Raw genomic sequence first — 23,823 nt, forward strand, 5'->3', positions numbered from 1 at the left:
ATTTCTAGGTCTCTTGTGAAAGTGAGCCAGGAAAATCACTCTAAACAGGGCTGTTGGGTTTTCTCTTGTGCTGTTTGTTTGTGGGGCTGTGGAGGCAGGGAAGGGGGACAGAGAGGTGACTGGGAGCAATTCCTTTCTTCTCTCAGTTTTGTATTTAGCCATTTCAAAGTGTCATCACTGAGAAGTTACTATTTAATTGACAATATGATAGTTTCTTATATAAGACCGAGCCTGGGCGTGGGGTCGTGTTTTGTGTGGTTATTACTTCCAAGTGTGGTGCTTTGCTGTATTTTTCCTTCACAAGCAGTTATTTCCTGGTGATGGATTTCCCTAAGCCAAATTACATCCCCCCTTTAAGGATCATTTTGACTGTGTATCTACAACATCCTTTTCAGAAAGCACTAATTATTATTGACAGGGATGATAGACAGATTCTCCCTGTTCTGGGCAATTAAATAGCCTCTCATCCCAGTTTCCTTTGCATGGGTCTGCCACTGAACCAGCATCCTTGATTTGTGTTTAAACTACAATAAAAAATAACTGTAGGAAGTCTTACTTTATTCAAAACCAGTGCTCTATGATCCTAAAGCCTTTTAAAACTTCTGCAAGTATACTGTTTGTAGATTTCAGACTGCTCTTAGGGTCACTCAGTGTAAACTAACCATCTGTAAATGGCTTATTTGACCATTAAGGAAAGAAGCAAATTGGTGGATTCTGGTTGAATCAGTACTGCATGTCTAAGAGCTTTGTACACTTCCCAGAGTTTTAGTGTTTTTCTTTTGGTTGCATGGACCTTGGTTCAATAAGAATCTCAATCCAGTATCTTCTATATTGTTAAGCACTTTTTTCAAGGTAGCATTGGACCTTCCATTTTATTTATGGTGTTTCCTGTGGTGAGTACTATAATGTGTCTGTATTTCTCTATTTATATTTTCCTTTTTGATGTAAGGTGAAATTCACACTGTTTCACTCCAAACCCCAAGAGCTCAGTAATTATTTCCACGTTTTTCTATCCCTCCTTGACTTGACATGCCTTTCTTATGTAGTATTTTCTCAGCTCTGCTAAGGAATCGATCCCAGACATCTGGCTGGTTCTGTGATGTGTAGGTCTACTGCTTTATCAGTGCCATCCTACAGAGACGCTGAGAAGTCTCCTTTCATACACAGTAAGCTTCATTCTCATCTGTTACTCTTCTTTATCAAAACATCTTGTTTATTCTGAGCTATTTGTCATTTCAAATTTAATTTTTTACACTGCGATTACATACTGAATACTTACATATTTTTTATTATAAAAACCATCAAATGAGGAAGGATATCACACTAAAAGTAAAAAGCCTCCTTGATTTTTCAACTCCCTCCTAGAATCAAACACTTAACAAATCTGTGAGTTTATTTATGGGTCTCTTCTATGTATTTCCATATTATGTGTTTTAAAAGTAGTTTGGGACACAACATTGTAAAATGACTATTACTCAATAAAAAATGTTAAAAAAAATAAATAGTTTTGGATTTTTATTCTTACATGAATTATAATAATAAACATTTTTTTAATATGTATCTATTAAACACCAGGCACTGGGATACATGGGCAACCAAGACAAGCAGACATCACTGGGCTTGTGGTGTTTATATCTGAGTGGAGAAAATCAGGCAATTAACAGTAAACATAACATAAATTAAATAATTTAAAATTGCAGAATATATCAAGTGCCGTGGAAAAAGCAAAGCGGAGTAAAGAGTGAGAAGCCCCTGTGTGCGCAGTGTAGGGCGCTGCAATGTTAAATAGGGCGTGCAGCCAGCTTCCCAAGGAGGGAAGGTCTGAGCAAAGCCCTAGAAGAGGGCTTCCCAAGCTGGGTTTTAGCACTTGTATCCTGAGGACCTTTCTTGTTGGCACATAAAGATTCCTTCATTCTTTGAATTGCTCTTTGATATTCCATAGCATTTTAATGCCTTTTTCTTAGAAACTAACCAAGTATAGAAGATTTAAAAGCTGCAACGAGCAACACTTGTTTACTAGACATAGAAGTATATAACCCAGATAAGGAATACTCATTATTTCCCTAACGTTATTGAAATACCTACAAATAATTTACCATATGGTAAGCATCAATCACTATCTCAATAACTGACAAACTAAAATAAAAAATGGATAACACTCAAGCTATACCCTTAAACTACAGTGCAATGAAATAAAATAATAGCCAAATAAATCACTTCACATAGAAATAAATAGGTAACTGTTACAATTCTTTATTGGCCTTTAATATGAATTTTGAGAATCAAAATTGGCATTACAAACTCTTTTAACACAACTATGTTGTACTCCTGAAACTATGCTTCAATAAAAAATAAACTTAAAATTAGTGAGAATAATATTCATCAATTCCTGAGACAATAAAAGCAATAATCAGTTAATTCATGATGCTCTAAAGTACTTGAAAAAAACTTTAAAATAAAGTCTTCTACTCAAAATCTATAAACAGATAAGTAATGTGTAAGCAAAATAGACTTTTTAAGAAAAATGTATTAAACGGTATTTAAAATATAAAAATATACATGGTAGTTTGAAAAGAGCCACACCAACCTACTTTGCAAATTAGTTGAAGGAAATAAGGTAAGTGAAAATAACTACAAATAATGAGAAAACTTTCTTCATTAAAAGAGATCTATATATGTAAAATAATGCATATATTTTAAAAATCTAGAATCTAAATGAAGTACAGTTTCTAAGAAAAATGAAAATTCCTAAAATTGAGGCAAGAAGAGTAGATAATCCTGACAGACCAATTACAAATAAACAAGATACACAAAATAGAGTACAAAATGTGTTCTTAAAAGGGCACTGAAAAGTTTCCATTCTAATGTGGCTGATCAAAGCCTTCATTTCTCACTTATTCTCTGAAATATAAAAAAGTAACTGGAAAAATTAGAAATAAAAATATAAATCTAATGTTTTGTTGAGGTATGTGGACTACTTAAATTCCTGAACAACAAAATAGGAGGGGGCTGCCCAAATCAGTAAATATAAAACAGAAGGACACGGGAAAAGAATGTCCCAAGTTTTATTTTTTATTTATTCACTTATATTTTAGTTATTTATATTCACTTATTTTTATTGAAGTACAGTTAATTTACAATATTGTACTAGTTCCAGGTGCACAGCATAGGGATTCAGTAGTTCTATAGGTTATACTCCATCTAAAGTTATTGCCAAAGAATGGCTATAGTTCCGGCGCTATACCATATATCCCCGTTGCTTATCTGTTTTCTACATAGTAGTTTGTGTCTCTTAATCTCCTACCCCCATCTGGCTCCTCCCCCTTTCCCTCTCCCCACTGTTCTCTGTATGAATCTGTTTCTGTTTTGTTATACATTTGTTTGTATTATTTTTCACGTCCCACATATAAGTAATAACATAGAGTATTTGTCTTTCTCTGTCTGACTTATCTCACTAAGCAAATAATTCTAAAATTTGTATGGAACCCAGAAAGACCCAGAATTACCAAAGCAATCTTGAAGAAAAAGAACAAAACCTGGAGGTGTCACACTTCCTGACTTCAGACTGTGCTTACGAAGCTACAGAATGCCCATGACTTCGGAGCTCAGAAAGTGTTGATAATGCTTATCTTTCTAGTGTAAGTAGCACACTCTAGAGCAAAAGCAACATTTTTTTTCTTTGTAACAACAGGACCAGCGCCTAGAGGACATCACTGGGAATGTGCACAGGTTTGGTTCCGAGAGAGGAGGAGAGCTCACGGGCAATCTTCACAGACAAGCTGCATGTGCAGGAAGCAGGACACGAGGCAATGGACACGGGGAAAACGCACACTGGGAGCAGCTCTGCAAAACTGATTCTGGCAGACTGGGGAGAAACAACAATGAAAAAATTCTAATTTCATCTTTCTGGACTGGCACATGACTTGGGTACCTCTCTACATATTTGGAAAAGAGCTCGGCCTAGATTTCTAGTTGAAATGAAAAAAAAAAGTTCTTAAAAAAAAAGAGCTAGTTAGTATTTTAGTATTTATACAAAAATACTATTAAAAAAGAATATAATAAAGTGGCAGATAATGGAACACTCTAGGAAACAAAACAGCTTTTCAAGAATGATGAAAGGTGTTACTTAATGTATTATGGGAAACATGACTTAAAGCAATCATTTTTACAAAACAAAAGTACAACAAAGACAAACAAGAGTTTCAGAAATATATGGGAAGCCTACAGAAAGATGAGTCGGCAAACTACAGAAAATAAATAGAAAAGTAAAAGTAATCAGAGCAAAAAAGGTGAAATGGAAGTAGCACAAACAACACAAAGGCTAGACAGCACTGAGATCACATTAAATTATACTGAAGGGTACAGAGACCGTGAGCGACTCAAAACAAGCAAATGGAATGGAAGTGAGCAAGAGTTCAAAAGAATGAGAGAGAAAATTATAAATCAAATAAACATCATCTTCAAGTTGCTTCTGCCCCTTTAATAGAAAAGAACAAATCTGACTCCATACTAGATCTGTTCCTCTGGCTTTAACTCTGTGCCCTGTTTTCCACGCTCAGTCTGGCCAGCTCTGCACCTTTTGTGAAACAATGTTGCCTTTAGCCTGAAATAGACAGGGGAGCCTGTTCTCAAGGCTCTGACCATTAAGGATATTAACACTTTTGCACTCCTACAAAGATAACAAGTTGCAGAATAGAAAATCACATTTGTTTTGTTGGAGGTTTACAGGGATCTGACCCAGGTGAAGAGCTGCAAAAACAAAGGATTCTAACAACAAAGAATACCTACACCAAGAAGTCTGCAACAACCAGGCATTCCCTCTTCCCCTTTTTAATATAAAAGGAGCCTGAATTCTGACTTGGGGAAGATGGATCTCCAGAACATTAGTTGGCCATCTTCTTGGTCAGCTGGCTTTCTGAATAAAGCTGCCATTCCTTGCCCCAAAACCTGGTCTCCCGATTTACTGGCCTGTCATGCAGTGAGCAAAACGAGTATGGACTCGGTAACACAAACATACATTGAAAGTATCCATTTGGTGTATTTAATGATTTGCTTCCACTGGTCTTTCTTCCTGAATTTTCCTTTTCTTGCCTACTCCTGCTGTTTATGAAAAATCTGTCAGCTGCTCATGTAGACACATTTCCATCTCGAGCCATTACCCTTCCAGGTAAGAACTGATGCCAAGAAGGCAATGGAAGTTGCTAAGAGTTACTACCTGGTCAGAAAAGAGCAGAAGTGGGTACTGGCTGGTGTTCAGGAGCAGGCTGGGACACCTGACAAGATGTCATAAGTACGGATAGACAGCTGGGCACCAAAGGAGAAGCTTCTAAGGCCCCATGAGGGACTTGCTGGATAGGAAGGAAATGTCCCAGACTGTAGCACTTATCCCACCACGAGCTTCCTGGCCGAGGCTGGGCAAGTCATTTAAATTATCTAGGCCAGTGCTGTTTACCCTGGGAACCACCAGCCAGGTGTAGAATTATGAAGTTATTCTGTAGCCAGGCAGAATTATAAACAAACATTTTACTGCAAAGGCTCAGCATGTATAATGTTTAGAAACATTAGTGGTTTTCTTGCCCTAATGAGTTAAGTTTTGTGTGTCTAGCTTTCTGTGGTTTGTAATGCCTATGACTAGCGACTCCCTTATAGTGAGGTATTTTGAAGTTATAAGTTACTGGACACAGTACCCTCATATCACAGTTGAAAAAAATTGATCCACATAAGCCAGGCCATCTGATTTGGTAGTTAAAGCAGGGGCTCTGGGGCCAGCCTGCCTGAGTCTAAATTCTCACTCTGCCTCCAGGGGGTTCTGTGTGAATCTTTGATGACTTATTATTATTATTATTACTATTATAATTATTTACTTATTTGTGCCTCTTTTTCCTTACCTTTTAAGTGGTGAGGAATATGTAGACTATCTCCTACTGTGCTGGCAGGATTAAGTGAGTTAACGTATGTGCTGCCCACTTCCCTGGGTTTCAGCATTCTCAAGGCAATCAGTTCCATACTCAGAGGCATTCTCCTCTGTCTTCGTCAGTCTAGGATGCTATGATCACCATGGGTCGGGTGGCTTAAACAACCAGCATATTCCTCAAGTTTTGGAGGCTGAGACTTTCAAGGTCAAGGTATCTGGGAGAGGACTGGCTTCATGGCTTGAAGATGGCTGTCTTCCGACTATCTTCATGAGTCGGAGAGCAGAGAGAGGCGAGCTCTCTGGGGCCCCTTATAAGGGCACAAATCCCATTCATGAGGGCTCTACTCTCATGATCTCATTTTATCCTAATCACCACCCAAAGGCCCCACCTCCCAACAACATCACAGTGGGAGATCAGGTTTCAACATACAGGTTTCGAGGGGACGCAAACATTCAGTCCGCACATTGGCTAACTCTCCCCAACATGCAGTCATCAAACCTATACTAATTCCTTCAAAGTAACACATCTCTCTGCCCATTTCCATTCCTACGTCCACTACTACTGAAGCCCTGTGACATTTTACTCCTTATTTTCCTGGTAGAGGTTTCATTGATTCCTCTTCTCCAATGCTCTCCTCACTCCAGTCTGCTTCACAGCCCTGCCAGGTAGTTCTCTCTAAAACTCGGCTTGAGGGTACTACTTTCCCACCTCACCTTGTTGTTTTTCAGGTGTAAATGTCAGAATCCTCTCCACACCCCATCCCAGACCTTTAATCCCTTACACAACCCCTCCCTACGTTACTTTTCTATTACTACTGTGACAAATTCCCAGAAACTTAATGGCTTAAACCAGCATGGATTTATCACTTTATGGCTGTGGAGGTCAGAGATCCAGCACAGTTCTCATTGGGTTAAATTCAAGGTACCAGCAGGGTGCCTGCCTTCTGGAGGGTCTAGAAGAGAATGTTTCCTTGTTTTTTTTTCCAGTTTCCAGAGGTCACCCACATTCCTTAGCTTGTGCCGCACGACTTCCTCCATCTTCATGGCCAGCAACCTTTTTGAACACTGCTCCATGGCTACACCTCCCTCTGACCCTAAACTCGGCTGGGAAATGTCCTTCGCTTTTAAGGATCCCTGTGGTTACAATGGGCCCACCTGGACAATCCAGGCTACTCACCCTATCACCTCATCTCAGGATCCCCTTTTCACACCCCACTCAGGCATTATGAATGCTGCTGTGACACTCACCTTGGGTAATGTTTCCTCTCGTGAGCAATTTAACATTCAAGACACTGAACAGCTTTTTGTTTTTCTTCCTTAGTTTTTCCACATTCAGTACGTCGGTGAGATTGTATGAATCCTGTTTATTTGTGGCCCAGCACTAATCTTTAATAATCTATCATGTGTTTAAAAGACTAACTAGTAGACAATTTAGAAGACAGAAATCCCCTAATATTTTTGTCCTAAAATATCTGCTGTCCCTTTTGCTGTGTACAGTAACATGTCACAGGTGGCTATGCTGCCGGGGGGGGGGGTGCGCACATTGTTCTGCCACCACACTCCCCTCATTCACACCAATGTGCTGGTCTCCTAACCGAGGATCTGTGCTCCCAGCTTTGCTCACTGCCTCCTCCTTTCCATTGACCATTCTGTTCCCACCGCTTCCTTTGTTCACCACAGCAGGATTTCATGGCTACGTTCTTCTCTAAATGGAGTGGATATTGTGCATCTAACGTCTGATAATTGTTCTTATTGTATATGCATACACTCACCTACATGATCCCACCCATCCATCTCTATTTTCCTAGAATCTCCCAGAGGAATCAGTTCCATGATGGTGCTGATGATCCTGACAGTGATGACAGGGGCCTCTCAAGGACTCTGATACAGAGGGAATCAATAAAGAGAGGGAATCATTGCAAAACTGCCACAGAAACAGGCTTAAAGGTAAATAAGTGATACAGTGTTTAATGAAATCGACTAATATTTAATTATTTTAAAAATTTTGTATCACTGTACTTAAAATTTTAAGGGGGAATTTTCATTCACCACTAACCAAAATTTGACTTTAGGACTGAAATCTAAGAGGATTTCTATCTTCTAACAAATTGTCCACTGGCCTTTTAAACACGTGATCCTAAAAAGATGAGTGCTGGTCTGGAAATAAACAGGATTCATATAATCTCACCAGACACAGTGAATGTGGAAAGACTAAAGAAGAGAAACAAAAAGCCATTCATAACGTCTTGAACCTTACGTTGCTCACAGGAGAAAATGTGAGCCAAGGTGAGCGTCACATCAACATGACGCCTGAGTGGGACGGGGAAGCTGACCTTCCTCATCAGACATTTATGCTGATTTGTTAGATGCCAACATGATTTCCTCATTGGACTTGCTTAAAATAAGCATAGAACAGTTTAGACTCTACCAAAAGCAGGCTAAACATTTTCCCCTGCTGCCAGATCTCTGGACTGAATATCCCCACAAGAGGGACAAGATTATATTTCACAGGGAAGTCTTCCTGAGAAACAGTAGGCTTTTAGAGGGCAGAACTGCAGGTCCCCCATGGAGGGCTGGAGGAGGGCTAGAGGGGACACTGGGAATACAGCAGGAGTGAGTTCAGATACTGCTGCTCAGGTAGCCAAAGACAGCATTGTTACCTCTAAGGATATGACATCCTCCCAAAAGTTCCATGAGTGAAGAAGCCTGTGAACACTAAGCACGTTAAGACACAGCAGCACATAATTAGCATCACAAGTCAATTACAGCATGTTTTGATATTTGGAAAATAATTAGCCCCATTGCTCTTTGAAAGTACAGCAGTAGCAATAGAAATAATAAAGACTGAGCTGCCTTGGAGATAACAAACAACAATTCTAAATCTGCAGGATTCCTTGACAGTATGCGAGCAATGAGCTAGATGTTGGCTGCAGACACCTCTTACTGCAGGGCTCACTCCTGCAAAGCATACAGCTAGTTTTCTCAGCAGACAGAGGGAATCACATCAAAATTCCTAATCTTGAGAGGTTTACTACATGGCAGGAAAGATCAGACAAGTCCAAACAGCCAAATATGAATAAATGCAATCAAATATCATGAAGTGTGAATGGAGCACAGAAGAAAGAGGAATTCCTTTCACCTTGGGTCTAGAGAGACTTCAGAAAATGTGGCTTTGGAGATGGCCAAAGGCATGGGTGGAATTTTGGCAGAACAGGATGTAATAAGGAAGAGAATTTAAAAACTGATTCTAAAATTCATATAAAAATGCAAAGGATCCCAAATATCCAAAACAACTTTGAACAAGAAAAACAAAGTTGGAAGACTTACACTATCTGATTTTCAGACTTTTTAATATAAAGCTACAGTAATCAGAAATTATGGTATTGATGTAAAACAGGAAAACAGAATAATGGAACAGAATAGAACGTTCAGAACTAAACCAACACTTACATGGACAATTGATTCTCAATAAGGATACAGTGGAGGAAGGGTCTTTTCAACAAGCAATGCTGGAACAATTAGATATCCATATGCAGAAAAAAAAAATGACCTCTGATCCACACCTCACCACATACACAAAAATTAACTCAAAATGGATCATAGATCTTCATAGAAAATCTAAAACTATAAAACATCCAGGAGAAAAAGCATAGGCTTAATCTTTATGACCTTGGGTTTGGCAAATATTTCTTTGCTATGACACCAAAATCTATTTAAAAAAGAAACTGATACAGTGAACTTTATCAAAATGAAGACTCTTCAAAGCTCTTCCTAAACACTGCTAAGCAAGTGAAAAGACAAGCCATAGATAGACAGAAACTATTTGCAGATCATATATCTGATAAAGGTCTCTCTTTGTATCTGATCCAGAATTAAGAACTCTTAAAACTCAGTAATAAATCAAAGGACAATGAGCCAGACCTGAAAACACACTTCACTAAAGATATCCAGATGACTAATCAGCATGAAAAGATGCTGATTAAAGATGCCTTTAGTCATTAGTGAAATGCTTTTTAAAACCACAATGAGATACTACTACACATACAAACTAGAATGAATACAATTACAAAGACCTCACAAAGTGCTGGCAAGCAAGTAGAGCAACCAGAATTGATACACACCATGAGGAATTTACAGTAATACAATCATTTTGGAAAACTGTTTAGCAGTTTCTTAAAAAAAAGCTAAACAGCTATCTACCATATGACCCAGACATTTCTCGTCTGGGTGCTTTAAAAAACAAAAGCATACGTCCATACAAAGACTTGTAACCAAATATTCACTGCAATTTTATTTATAATAGCCAAAGTTGTAAATAACCCATGCATCCATCAAGAAGTAAATGGATAAACAAATGATGGTCTATCCAAACACTACACACAATAAACTTCTCAGCAATAACTCAGCACTAAACAATACTCTGCTATAAGAAAAATGAGCTATTAATACAGCAACACAGATGGCTCTCAAAATAATTATGCTGAATGAAAGAAGTCAGACAAAACAGAGTAGATAGTGCGTGAATCCATTCATACAAGGATCTTGAAAATGCAAACCAATATGTTGTGATAGAAAGCAGATCAATGGTTTCTAGGGGAAGAGATGGGGGAGGGAGGGGCAACAAAAGGCAGGAGAGAAGTTTTGTGGGTGATGGGTATGTTCACTGTCCTGAGTGTGGTCATGGTTTCTTGGTGATATACTTATGTCAAAGTGTATTAAGTTGTATGCTTTAAATATGTGAAAATTATTCTGCCAAGTATACCTCAAAGCTGTTTTAAGAAAAAAGGCACTTCAGTCCTGATCCACCTCAGCGCCTGAATGGAGTGAGATGATCAGTCCCTCACCCTGTCTGCCTGACGGGAAGGTAGAAAACCTCTCATGGAAGACAACATATGGTTTTCTCATTCACAATGTCTGCTGCGTAATAAAGAATTTCTAGACATGCAACATGTCAAGACCATACGACTGATACTATGAGAACAAGAAACATTAAACAGATGCAAACCCCCAGGTGATGTTGGCCTCAGAGTTAACAATAAAGACTATAAAATGATTACTTCTAATATATTCAAGAAAATAAGGAAATGATGGGGAAATAGATAACAGGATAAAGATTTTCATCAGAGAAATATACTGGAATGCATTTTTAAGAAAACTCAAACAGATAATCTAGAACTGAAGCTTTCAGGTCTGGAAACAGGTGAACAGAGCTAATTTGGATCTTTTTTTAAGTAAACCTTTGAGTAATGCTGCATAAGATACAACAACAAAAATAATACAGAGCTAAATAACAACAACAACAACAACAACAATAATAATACAGAGCTAGCTATGGAGAGAGAAGTTCCCAGGTGACAATGTAAAGAGGTTTCATGTTTGTCAAAGCACTGTCCTATCCACGTATCTCCCAATCCTCAAAACTGACCAGTGCAGTCCCACTGGGCAAGAAATGCCACACCATTTCACAGTGCATACGCAGGTTGCCCTACTGATCGATAAAATCAGTGATAGGAGAGGGGACAAAACTCAGATTCCTGATCCCTTGTTTCACTTACTGTGGGACAAATGATCAATTCAAGGGTAACAAATCAGTGAATGAATGAATAACATAACTCTCAATTAGGCCCACAAGTGCCTGGAAGAGTGAGCCTGGGCACACTGAGTAACGTAACTGCCCACCTACTTTAATCGCTATCCTTTCCAGGTTTATGTAAAGGTTACTTCCACCCAGGCAGTGACTCCTGAAGGGCAAGAATCATGTCTGAACACGCTTTCAAATCCAGAGCAGAACCTGACAACACTTCGGCTCTGGAGTCTGTGGTTAGCAAGTGTGGAATCTCAGTGATTCCAGCTCTTACGCCTCTGCCTTCCCACCCACCCCTCACAACATGGCCCTTATGACCAAGTTCTCCTGGGGCTGGGGCCACGGAACCCATTTACAGGATGGGAAAAACCTGATCATATGAACTAACCTCCAAATTATCATCGAGTCACCTGCACTTCAAGGATCAGTAATCCCAGAAGCTTTGCAGTTGAGGCAGCTGAGGGACTTTTATATCAGCTCTGTCTTCTACTGTGACTGCCTGGGTGACATCAGACAAGGAATTGTGCTCAAAAGCCTCAGTTTCTCCTTTCAGGGGTAAGCCTGATTAACAGATCTCATCGCCCACTCAACAAATGTGAAGATCAATGATTTACACAGGAGTGCAATACTCACTAGGTTGTGGATTTAGACTCAGAAAAATCATTTGAGAAAGACTGACAGAATGCAGCTTTAATGCAAATTTAAGTAGTCTTACCTTTCAGTAAATCATCTTCTTCCCCTACTTGTCACTTCACACAAGTTTAAAAGATGTTTGAGAACAAGGATGAGTGTGCCAGCAATCTGCGACCCAATAACCTAAAACGTCACCTAGGAAAAAGAGGGGAGTAACACATTTAGAAAAAACATGGTGAGGATGGCGGGACTGTCCCCCAACTCCAGGCTAAGAAGCTCTGAGTAATAGCCTTCCTGCCTGCCTGGAGCATCAGCTGATGTGAAAACCGACCCAGAAACCACACTGTGTCCAGCAGCTCTTCCGTAACACAGGCTACATTTTCTCAGGATGAAGAACTGGCTCCATTGACCCCTTTGTTGAAGAATAAAGACAAAGGAGACCAAGAGAGTTCTGCTCCTCCCCAGGGGAGAGCCCAATTCTTGGTCTGACTCCACTGTGCTTGCCTCCCAGGAGCAGGATAAACTGGAGATGGGCGTCCTGTGAACCTGGGGCAGCAAAGGTTGCCCCTGTGCCAGGCTGCAGGGGGGATGGGAACAAACTGACCAGCTGGCCAGGGGCAGCCCCCTCAGGGCAACGTGCCCTGACTCCAGTGGTTAGGCCGTCAGGCAACCTGTGTCTTTCGACCTGGAGCAACAGGGGTCGACCCCAGGCCAAGCTGCAGGGAAGACGGGAGCTAATCCACCGGCTCCCCCATGGCAGGCTCCATACCCCCGCCACCACCCCACAGCCCCCAGGATGACCTGGAGAAGAGTGATCAGTGAACGAGGGGCAGCAGAGGCTGCCCCCAGGCCAGGCCGCCAGAGAGATGGGAGCTAATACACCATCTCCTCCGGGGGCAGCTCCGCCCCGCGACCTCACCCCGCCGGCCTCCTGGGAGCAGGCTGAGTAGGACAGGTGTGTCCCCCCCGACCCTGGGCGCAGAGAACGCCCACAGGACAGGCCGCGTGGGAGAAGGGAGCAAATTGACTGGCTGGACCCAGGCAGCACCCACTCCACCGCCACCGCCCCCCGACCGCACCGCGCCCGCCTCCCAGGAGCAACCTGACCGGGAGTGGGGTGTCAGGTGAATCTTGGGCGGGAGAGGCGACTCTCAGGCCAGGTCAGGAGAGAAGAAATGGACCCGCCAGCCGGGACAGCCCCTCTCCACCCGCCGCCGCCGCCCCGTGACCGGGCCGGGCCCGCTTCCCGGGAGCAAGCTGACCTTATTCTTGGGCAGCAGAGGACGCCCCCAGAATTGGCCCCGGGGAAGAGGGGAGCAAACTGACCGGCTCCCCTGCGGCAGGCCCTCTACCCCGGCCCTCTCCATCCCCGCACCCTAACGGCACCGCTCCCGGCCTCCCTCCCCCAGCAAGCTGAGTGGGACAGGTGTGTCTGGCGACCTGGGGCAGTAGAGGCTACTCCCAACCAGGCTGCTGGGAAGACGGGAACCAATCCACCAGCTCCGCAAGGCTGCCTCCTCCCCCCGCAGCCGCCACCGCTCCCGCCCCCTGACCTCACAGTGGCCTCCTCTGGGGAGCAGGCTGACCTGGAGGCAGGCATCTGGCGAACCTGAGGCAAAAAGGACTGTCCCCAAGACAGACGGCGGGGGAGATGGGAGCAAATGGACTGGCTTCCCCGCTACAGGCTCCCTACCCACGCCGCCCCCGGAACCCTGACCGCCCCGCCCCCCGCACTCAATAGGCAAAGTGGGACAGGTATGTCCCAGGACCTAGCGCAGCAGATGCCGCCCTCAGACCAGGCGGCGCAGAAATGAGAGCTAATCCACAAGCTCCCCGGGGGCAACCGCCCTCCCCCCGCAGCCGCCACCTTACCTGGCCCCTGACCGCACGGCGCCAGCCTCCCAGGAGCAAGCTGATCTGGAGTAGGACGTCAGGTGATCTCGGGAGGCAGAGGCCTTCCCCAGGCCAGGCCGTGGAGGAGAGCGGAGCAAACTGACCGGCTCCGCCGCGGCAGGCCCCCTACCTTTGTCGCCCCCGCACCCTAACGGCACCGCTCCCACCCCCCCACCCCAGCAAGCTGAGTGGGACAGGTGTGTCCGGCGACCTGGGGCCGCAGAGGCCGCTCCCAGGCCAGGCCGCTGGGGAGACGGGAGCTAATCCACCAGCTCCCCAAGGCAGACTTATCCCACCCTCTGCTACTGACGCCGCCCCTGGACCTAACCGCGCCGGCCTCCCAGGAGCAAGCTGACCTGGAGTCGGACATAGGAGAATCTCCGGCGGCCAAGGCCGCCCCCAGGCCAGGGGGCGGGGGAGAGAAGAAGTCGACCTGCTTGCCAGGGCAGCCCCCTTGTCCCTGCCGCCACCGCTCCAAACGCACCGCGCCAGCCTCCCGGGGTCAGGCTGGCAGGGACACGTGTGTCCCGCCACCTGGGACAACAGAGACTGCCCCCCAGGCCAAGCCATGGGAGAGATGGGAGCAAAAGGTCCTGCTCCCCCTCCGCAGACCCCCTACCGCCGCCGCCCCCTGACCGCACCGCGCCCGCCTCGCTCGGACAGGCTGACCTGGAGACGAGAGCCTGGCGAATTAGGCAGCAGAGGCCGCCCCCAGGCCAGGCGGCGGGGGAGACAGCAGTAAACTGACCGGCTCGCCTGGGGCATCTGCCACCGCCGCCGCTCGGGGTCCTTCTCCTCCTGCCGCCGCCGCCGCTCCGGGTCAACGCCGGCTCGGGACGCAGGAGGACAGCACAGCCGGGGGCGGGACACCTGTACCAGGTCTCCCAGGCACACAAGCCCAGGCTTTACTCTCACAGGTGACCCTGAGGGAGGAGAGACGCACAACAGGGCAGCCTCTCACCGCGCCACAGCCTTTCTCACCGTGTTGACACGTCAGCCGTACCCAAGGTCTCATCCCTGCAAAGCTCACAGCTCCAGCACAGAAACGGAAACCAGCAAGGGAGTCTTTATACCTTAAGGCGGAAAACAGCAAAGAGGATCCAGGTCACGCTGTAAATGTCACATTAAATACACGCTTCATTCTAAACCAATCTACAGAACATTCAGCCTCACTTTTACATCCGGACACAGACTGCAGGAGGGATGTCTCCGTTTGGACTAAACTTGCACACAGTAAACTCTCATTTACTGCTGGGGAGAGCACAAGGTGCAGTCCACAAATACCTCACTAAATGACAAATGCACCTCTGATCCAACGATCCTCTGCCAGTATCTTCCCGCAGGGGCACACGGGCACAACGACCACTGCGCGAGGTTCTCAGACTTACCCGGCGACAATTTTTATCACAGAAAAGGCTGCAAACGTCAGCGGGAATCTGACATAAAACATCATGACGCAGCCCCTGGTACACCACCCCATGGCATCCTCTGCAGTGTAAAAAATGAAAGGAGAAAACTCTACACTGATCTGGAAAGATGTCCGAGAAAACGTTGCTTAGTGAAAAAACAAGATACAGAGTAGCGTGTATCAGACAGCATATACAACGTGCCTAAAAGTAAAGGAAAAAGCTTATGTACTTATCATATAAGCACGGAATGGCAGCTACCGAAAACACACGAAGCCAAGCAGACGGCTGCCTGCGGACAGTTAACCTGGACACGGCGAGGCCACGGGTGATTCCTCACTCTATATACTTTTAATTGTCTTTTTCTCTGTTTTTTTCTTCCTTTTTTTTAAAATTGAAGTATAGTTGATTTTCAATGTGTTAGTTTCTGGTGTACGGCACAGTGATTCAGTTATACAAATATTTCTATATATACTTTTCATATTGTTTTTGATTACAGCTTATTACAAGATACTGTAGTTCCCTGTGCTGTACAGTAAGGTCCTTGCTGTTTCTCTATTTTATATAAAGTTGTTTGTATCTGCTAATACTTTTAATCTCCCTGAATATGAACTATGTCAATGTACTATCTACAAACGAAAAAAAATTTTTAATGAAATAACAAAAATGCAGAGTTTAAAAATAAAAATGGGGGGAGGCCATAGCTCAAGTGGTAGAGCACATGCTTAGATGCACAAGGTCCTGGGTTCAATCCCCAGTACCTCCTTCAAAAAAAAAAAGTAAACTTAATTACCTCCCTCCCCCCCAAATTAATTAATTAATTAATTAATTAATTAAAAAATAAAATAAATCGTGGGAAAACTGTTCTTTTAAAATCTTGAGGTTTTCCTGTCCCTGGACATGGCATATAGGTCACTACTTATTCAAGCATTTTTTTTGTCCTTTAATAAAGTATTTTATATAAGTATATAAAAATTACACATATTTCACAAAACCTAGTGTACAGGTATATTTTTCTCATTCAAAAATGAAAACTTCACAGAAATACATGTTGGTAAATATTTAAGGTCTGTTAAAGAAGGCAGCGTGTGACTAACCATCCTGATGACACAATTTGCTACCTCACGTCTGAGGTAAACCTATTCCCTGACACTGACATTATCTGCTATCCTCATATTTTATTTCTCAAGACAGTAACAAAACTTTAAAAAATATATCCACAGAATCAATGGGAATACAAATAATTCTTAACTTTACCATTTTCTTCATGTTTTAAAAACCTGGGCTTTTTCCTTTAAACTTTTGTGAAAATTCCCAAACCCTGACCCCTTTCGTTCCTTCCTCATTTACCGTTAAACCTGAAAGCACAGTCTCCTCTGACCGCAGGGCAGCCCCGGGCAGGGCTAAGCAGCAGCGCCCCTGACCTCAGCCACACCGCAGCCACAGCAGCCACACTGCCCGCCCCTTGGGCACCTGCCAGGCCAGCACCTCAAGCGGAACCCGGAATGATGCAAAGTCGTACAAAGCTGCAGTCTTTTCCTGAGCTCAACTGGGCATTCCCTGTAGGCTCTTCTCTTTTCCTCCTTCTTTTTGCTTTAGCAGCTCTTGTAAACTGAAGGCTTCCAGTCTGATCTGAGAAATACTCCCACCCACACCATCTAGTCTCCCCTCTCCAAACAGCACGAGAACTGAAGTAGTTCACAGTCCACCTGCAACAGCCACAGAGCAAGCGGGAGGGTGGGGACGGGCTCGGGCATGACCTTGGGGACCGGCCCAGAGCTCAGCGTCCCCTACCACCCAGCAGGGGCAGCAGGGCAACAGCTGATGGGGACACCCACAACCTGGGGCTTTCGGGGGTGCATCAGACTGTTCTGCTGGCCCCCTCGTCAGCACTGCAGGGGTACAAGGGAAGGGGATAAAGAATTCTGGAGGACAAAACTGGCTTTCTCCTCCTCAGAAGTTCAACTTCTCCAAGAAGTCACACAGCAGGGCTAACACCTTCACGCTACACTTTCAGGAAGGTCAGCACAGAGCACGGCAGGACTCACAGGCTTTCCCAACCTGCGTTTAGCCAAGAATACAATCTCAGTGATTTTTTCACTAAACTAGGTATTACAAGTTAATATTGTAAATCCAAATCCAAACACTGAAAAAGCAAAACCCTGTGAATCTGATAGGAAACAGACCAAAGATGATGGAATTTTCAGTAACTTGCATTCAAATGAGCCAACTTTATTAATTACAAGAATGCATTTAGCTGAATGCCCAACACTCACTAAGGGCTTATATCACGTGCTATTATGAATACTGTTACCTTTACGAGACTTACTTCTCTGAGCCAGAAGAGAAAGAATCAGACTCCAATCTCTGAAAACAATGCCATATCAAAAGATAAGACCACATTCAGCGGGAAGGCAACCCACGGAAGTGTGAATCCCTTTCCTAAAGAGCAGACCTGAAGGGATGTGAAGCAGACCACTCGCCCCATAAGCCCAGCCGATCACATGGCACAGCTTCTCTTTCTTCCAGAAACCCACTGCACACGCGTGCCCACCCAGCCAGGTGCCCATTCCGACAGATACACACACAGGCGCAGGCAGGCGCACATGCACGCGTTCCTTCAGGAGGGTACCTTTTGCGATCATCATCTCTTCTGAGGGCGAACCCCACCAGTCTCTTGAGACTCCCTGGACATTATGAAAGCCGTTGTAGCTGGTCTCATTGATCAGGTTTTCTACGTCATCCACCGTCATGTTGTCCTGCATCAGGACAGCCAGGGGAGGGTCGCTCCTTCATGGTCTTGTGACGTCAGCGGCCAGCGTGCTGTGTGTGAACTCCTTCGCATCCAAGAAAGGGTATCCATTTAGCCAGATGTGAGCTTCGTAAAGCTTCCCTCCAAAGGCATCTCCAACCCATTTACTGGTCATCACTGCAGCCATAAGGGGAACGATGCACTCCAAGCCTCCAGTGAGCGCGAAGACAATCATCGCTAGGGAGACCGTCATCCTGGTCACGCCGCCTGAAAGGAGCAAGCATCGCTGGTCAGGGGGACAGGCCCCTGCAGGAGAACTCCCGTAACAGACGGTCAAACACAAACGGTAAACAGGACTTAATGACAAGGAGCATCATTATTTTAACAAGATCTACAGGAACACCAGTCTTCTTTGTTCAAACATGGAGACTATGAAAATAACATTTCAAAACCGGTTAACTTCATGAAATAAAAAAAATCACAGCTGACCAACTAACAGTTTGCCACTTGGTTTCCTGCGGTGACAAAGACATAATTTCTCCCCACGAAGTCTTCTTGTTAGTTTTTAAGGAGTTTGCTGAAGCACATCGTAGCTCATTTGTTTACTAACAATTTACAAATTAAACTCAAGTGGGCAGAATATTAAATTAATACAGTTCTCTCCTCTAAATCTCTTCAAAATGAGTAAAATATTCTGATGTGTGATTTATGTTAGCAGTATAATATCCTTCCATTAGAAAATGCATCTGAACTATTCAAATTATCCACCCAAACCACCGCTCCGAGCTGCCACCTCCAGGCTGAGGCCTACCTGACCCACATGTCTCCCCCTCCTGCTGAGTGTCCCGTGTCTCCACCCATCACATCCTACGTGCTCGTCTCATTTTCCAACTGTAGAAAGACGCTGGAAGACCCACGATCGCACAAACTACCCCACACTTAAAACCAAACCCTCTTCCCCCCAGAGAACTCCCCACAACTCACTGACCCCAATGCTGGGCCCCTCCTTCCTCCTGACAGCCTCACAGCCACGCCTGGTTCACCCGCTTGCTGTACCCAAAGTCCAGACTCTCACAAGTCCTACCTGACTTGCTCTGTAAAGGATCTACTTGGGGTCCCTTCCTCACCATTACCGACCCAGCACAGATGCTCAAGACTCTGCTCCTTGACTTAGTGCTCTTTGATCTCACCTCCCTGACAGCAGGCCCCACTGCCTTCCACCCACTTCACAAGCCGCCTTCCCACGTGACTCGTTCCCAAGTGCTGCCTTCACCCCATGGCTCCTTTGCTCAGAAACCTACCAGGGCTTGTCAGCTTACACTGCAGGAAGCTTGAGCTCTTCCTGTTTCTAACCCAAAAACAGAAGGGAGAAAGAACCTACGGTGCGTTACACACCTACACCACACCATGGATGCCCTGGCCCCTTTACAAAGGCTTTTGACCTAACCAACCACTCACTTTACCAGGCACTGTGCTCACAGCTTTGTTTGCGTGTTATCTTCTATGATCCTCGAAAACAATCGTAGGAGTGGTTGTTATCTGCAGTTTAAAGATAAGGAAATAAAAATCAACAAGTACAGGAACCTTCCCAAAGTCATCGCACTAAAAATGACAAAGCCACAACAATCCTGCCAGAGATCCAACCCACAGCAGACACAACTCGTCCTGACGTGAACCACTGCCTTTTCAGAACCCGGCTCCATCTCCCTAATCCGACTCTCTCTCCCCAGTGCCCAATGCGCACTCTCTACTTCAACACCCTGTTTCTTCAAAGCTCCATGAACACTAAGCGTACTCCTACCCGGTCCCTTCGCTTCACGTCACTACCCTCTTTAACAAAGCCATCTCCTCTCAGTTCTACTGATCCCTAGAAGAAAGCACACGTCCCAGCCTCCCTGAGCTCTCTCCCTCTAGGTCCCTGCCGAGGTCATGGGCGTTCCCAGCTGTCCCTGGTCCTCCGCACTGCTCACACTGTACAGCCAGTGCTGGTCTCTGCAGCACGCCTCTCGCTGAGGGTGGGCCCACCTCTGCATCACTCAGCACAGTGCGCCACACAGAAATGGATGAGCACCTGCTCCTCTGGACAAAAAGGCTCTCCCGTTGCTTTCACTGCATTTTACACTTAGAAGATCAATAACTTCTTTACCCAACTTTGAGCCACTGAACAAGACTAAGTCAAAATACCAACTGTGATTAAATACTATAACCAAAGTTTGGCTGACATTTTAAATATAGAAATAACTATTTTTCATGTCCACAAGGACAAGAAACAGACTCTTAAGAAGGTAATGCAGATACTTGGCTTTTCTTGGCTCACAGTGACTCACCACAGAGTCAAAGGAAAGGTGCTCTGAAGCTCTGCTGGAACGTAGGTGAGCCAAGGTCCTTGACAAGGAGAAACAAAAACCTCCCTGGACAGGAGTCAAAGGAAGCCTATGTGGTACTGAGACGCCATCTGTCTTGAAGCATCACATGATGTTAAAAAGGTACTATTAGATTTCCACAGTGGCAAGTGTTCAAAGACAGGTAGGATGATGCCACCCGCGTGTGTCCGCACCCCCATCCCTTAGACAGGGGCCTCCACCTTGGTTACAGCCGAGCACAGAGACCCCTGACTCACCTAAGCACGCGGTGGCACCCAGCATGGAGTACACAGGCCGGGGGTGATGCAGTCGGCCCCAACCTCGCACCACTTCTGGAAGATGAACCAGTCATGCTAGTAGTGGGCCAGCTGCTCTACCGCGATGCCCACCATGCAGCTAGCGATGGCACCGACAGCCATGCTGAGGATGACCAGGCCCGATGGCACCTGTGAGGGAGACCCTGGTGAGCCTGGTGCTCAGGGCAAGCCCCCAGCACAGGGAAAGCACTGCGGCCCTGCTCCTACTGGCCCTGGACAGTCCCACACACCCACATACCAAGTAACAAGCCGCATTCTTGGACACAAAGAGAAGGGACTCCAGGGTTCCTCGTCCTTCAGCTTGGGTTTCTGAATGCCCACCCCTCGTATACTCACACACACACACGTGAAGTGATCAGAAGGACAAGAGTTGTTCTTGGTCCAACCCGGCAGGGGGACAAGCTTGAGTGCAGACTGTGGCCGGGAGGCAAGGCCAGCGCAGAGGGCATGCTGACCAGCACAGGTCACCACAAGGACACCCAAACAGAAGGGCTCAAAACCTGCATCTCCCTCTCCCCCAGGAAGGCCCTGCAGCCCCGTGGGGCCAGGGAAGCTGGGTTACAGGGTCCACGCACCGCGCCCGCATGGCTGAGCACTCTACCTGGAGTCGCTCAGTTGAACAGTCAAATTTCAAGGTGTTTCTATTATTTAACCTTTATGACCAGGGAACTAAGACAGAGGACAATAGAAGAGAGAGTCCGTACTTCAAAAACTGACATGGCTCAGGCTGGCTGAAATGAAGCTGTTACCCACCCGGCTACACCATGGACGACCGGTCCTGAGTGAGTGGCAAGGGGCACATGAATCGCAGGTGCAGCCATTTAGAGACTGGGGGCCGCTGCCATCCCACCCCATTCACATCCTGACAATCGTGCAGGAACTGCACTGACCAGCAAGTCACTAACTAACGACCGCCTGCTCTCCAAGTTCAGGAGCAGCCGTGTCCCAGGGCACAGCTGGGCCTCGGAACAGAGCAGAGTGTACAAGGCCCTTGGGCTGCTGCCCCACAGTGACACGTGGGCAGAGCACGGGCTCCACAGACAGCCACGCCCCCATCCCCAGGAGTCTGCCGTTCTGCATGGCCCAGAGAAATCCCGGCATCAGCAGCTGACCTTAAACAGGAGACCATCCCGGGTGACGTGGGTGGGCCCAAAGTCATCACAGAGGTCTTACACGTGGAAGGATTTAGGACTAGTGTCAGAACGCGGAGATTAAACAAAGACTTGATGAGCCACTGCTGGCTCTGAAGATGAAGGAGGGGCCATGAGCCCAGGCCCATGGAAGCTGGAAAATGCAGGAAGGCCTCTCCTGCACCTCCTCTGGTCACCCTGACTCCAGCCCAGTGAGACCCAGCCCAGGTGCCTGGTCTCCGGATCTAAAATAAACGTGTGAGACTCGTGGTAAGGGACTCTGGCAGCAACAGGAAACATGATCACCAACTCTCTGTCTGCCCCCTGTAAGTTCAGAGTGTGCGTCCGTCCCCTGCCCCCCCGGGCCTTTGTGATGGCCCAGACAAGAGGTGTGCTGTGGGGCATCCCTGGCTGGAGTGGGAACAGTCCTCTCCTGATACTCGCTCTTGGAACCCTGAGCTGCCATGGGAGGAATCCACCAACCCCGAGGCCACTGTGCCAGGAAGACCAGAGACAGCGAGCGGCGGAGACAGTGCAGGAGAAGCCCAGATGGTCCCCCGTCTCCCTAGTGTCTGACCCTGCTTGGTCCAGGCGCCTGACACAGCCTTGTCAGGTGACAGCCACGTGAGGGACCACAGGTAGAGTGTGCCCAGTGAGGCCTCCCAGTACAACCACGCAACACCAAGAGCGTGGTGAGCCATCGTTGTCCTAAGTGGAGAGGTTTGGGGTGAGTGGTTACACAGCAAGATAGCATACTCAACAATATATCCGAAAACTCTTTTTTCATTATTTAAAATTAAACCAAACAGATAGCTTTTTCAGTCTACATGTATGAAGCAACCATCTTTAGGTAAACATTTCAGTTTGTCCCACGATTACTAGAATATCACCCCCACCAGCAACCACCTTGACCCCGAAGGTGAACACAGTCATTATGATCTTAAATACGAGTAATAACCCTAACTGCCATGTAGCTGAATACACTCCGAGGCCAGCGGGCTGGTCTGCAGTGTCATCAACAATTTTACTGGCGTTCATCTTGTTTCTGTAGTACAGAGAGAGGAGGACTCCAGGGGCCCGCAGTCCGTGGAAAGCTCCTTGATGAGCTGACTGGTGTTGAGCCGGGTGTACGGCTTGGGGAAGGCTACCACAGCAGTGATGGCGGCCACGATGACTTCCAGAACAGGATACTTCCCAAATCTGGTAGACTTGCGCCGCTGACACCAGGCAACGTTTGCCCGGATGGAAAAGGCTCCCCACAGCCCTCCAAACACCCCGAGGAGGATAAAAGGAAACAGTTCAAAAAGGTACTGTGGTGTGTGGTGCTCCATGTAAAAGAGGACCAAGCAGCTGCTACCACACGGACTGATGGACCTTAAAACAAATGCCGCCACCAAAGCAGCAAAAAATGACCTTCATAAAGTCTTAAGAGGGAAGTAACAGCTAATCTAAAACAGGGAAAAAGGAAAAGAAGAATCAGTGCCGTAATTTTATAAGATATTTCTGATATGTTAAAACTTGAATGGTAAGTATCAATGCTCTAAATTTTACTGCAGCTAGAATTTATGTATATTAAATGTTACCGTAGTAAGGAAAATACTATTTTATAGCCATTCTGGCTATCACATCATTACACAAATTCACCATGTCAACTGATGATAAATGTCTAATAATTATTTAAAATACCTAGCTCTGTGTTATTTTCAAAGTGAGTTCTACCCCCAATTCAATCACGGTAGTTAAGAATAAATGTACCATCACTAACTCCTGCTAGCTTACAAAGAAGTATTTAATATTCCTCTTCTCTATTAAAGCAAAAGGAATACAAACA

The 23,823-nt window shown here is 45.6% G+C and overlaps 1 protein-coding gene and 1 non-coding gene across 4 annotated transcripts in view; one reads left to right on the forward strand and one right to left on the reverse strand.

Moving 5' to 3' along the window:
- LOC105105175 (uncharacterized) overlaps nt 1-23,823 on the forward strand; it is a 113,258-nt gene that overhangs the window by 84,080 nt on the left and 5,355 nt on the right. For 2 of the 3 annotated variants that reach the window (XR_010379218.1, XR_010379221.1), the window contains exon 9: nt 1,047-1,166. This is a non-coding gene — a transcript (uncharacterized LOC105105175). Of the gene's footprint in view, nt 1-1,046; nt 1,167-3,691; nt 5,168-6,901; nt 7,287-23,823 lie in introns of those variants that run through there. The other variant, XR_010379219.1, reaches the window with a different exon arrangement.
- Nucleotides 3,060-23,823, reverse strand: part of CLCN3 (chloride voltage-gated channel 3) — a 41,740-nt gene continuing 20,976 nt past the window's right edge. Inside the window, 9 exon segments of the mRNA XM_064482519.1 lie at nt 3,060-3,865; nt 12,214-12,326; nt 18,063-18,106; nt 18,108-18,129; nt 18,131-18,449; nt 20,803-20,833; nt 20,836-20,991; nt 22,899-23,044; nt 23,047-23,440. Of these exon segments, the coding sequence (XP_064338589.1) occupies nt 12,323-12,326; nt 18,063-18,106; nt 18,108-18,129; nt 18,131-18,449; nt 20,803-20,833; nt 20,836-20,991; nt 22,899-23,044; nt 23,047-23,440 (1,116 nt within the window). The 3' untranslated portion in view covers nt 3,060-3,865; nt 12,214-12,322.

This window comes from Camelus dromedarius, chromosome 36 (assembly GCF_036321535.1).
Source record: "Camelus dromedarius isolate mCamDro1 chromosome 36, mCamDro1.pat, whole genome shotgun sequence".
In the NCBI taxonomy this organism is placed as follows: Eukaryota; Metazoa; Chordata; class Mammalia; order Artiodactyla; family Camelidae; genus Camelus; species Camelus dromedarius.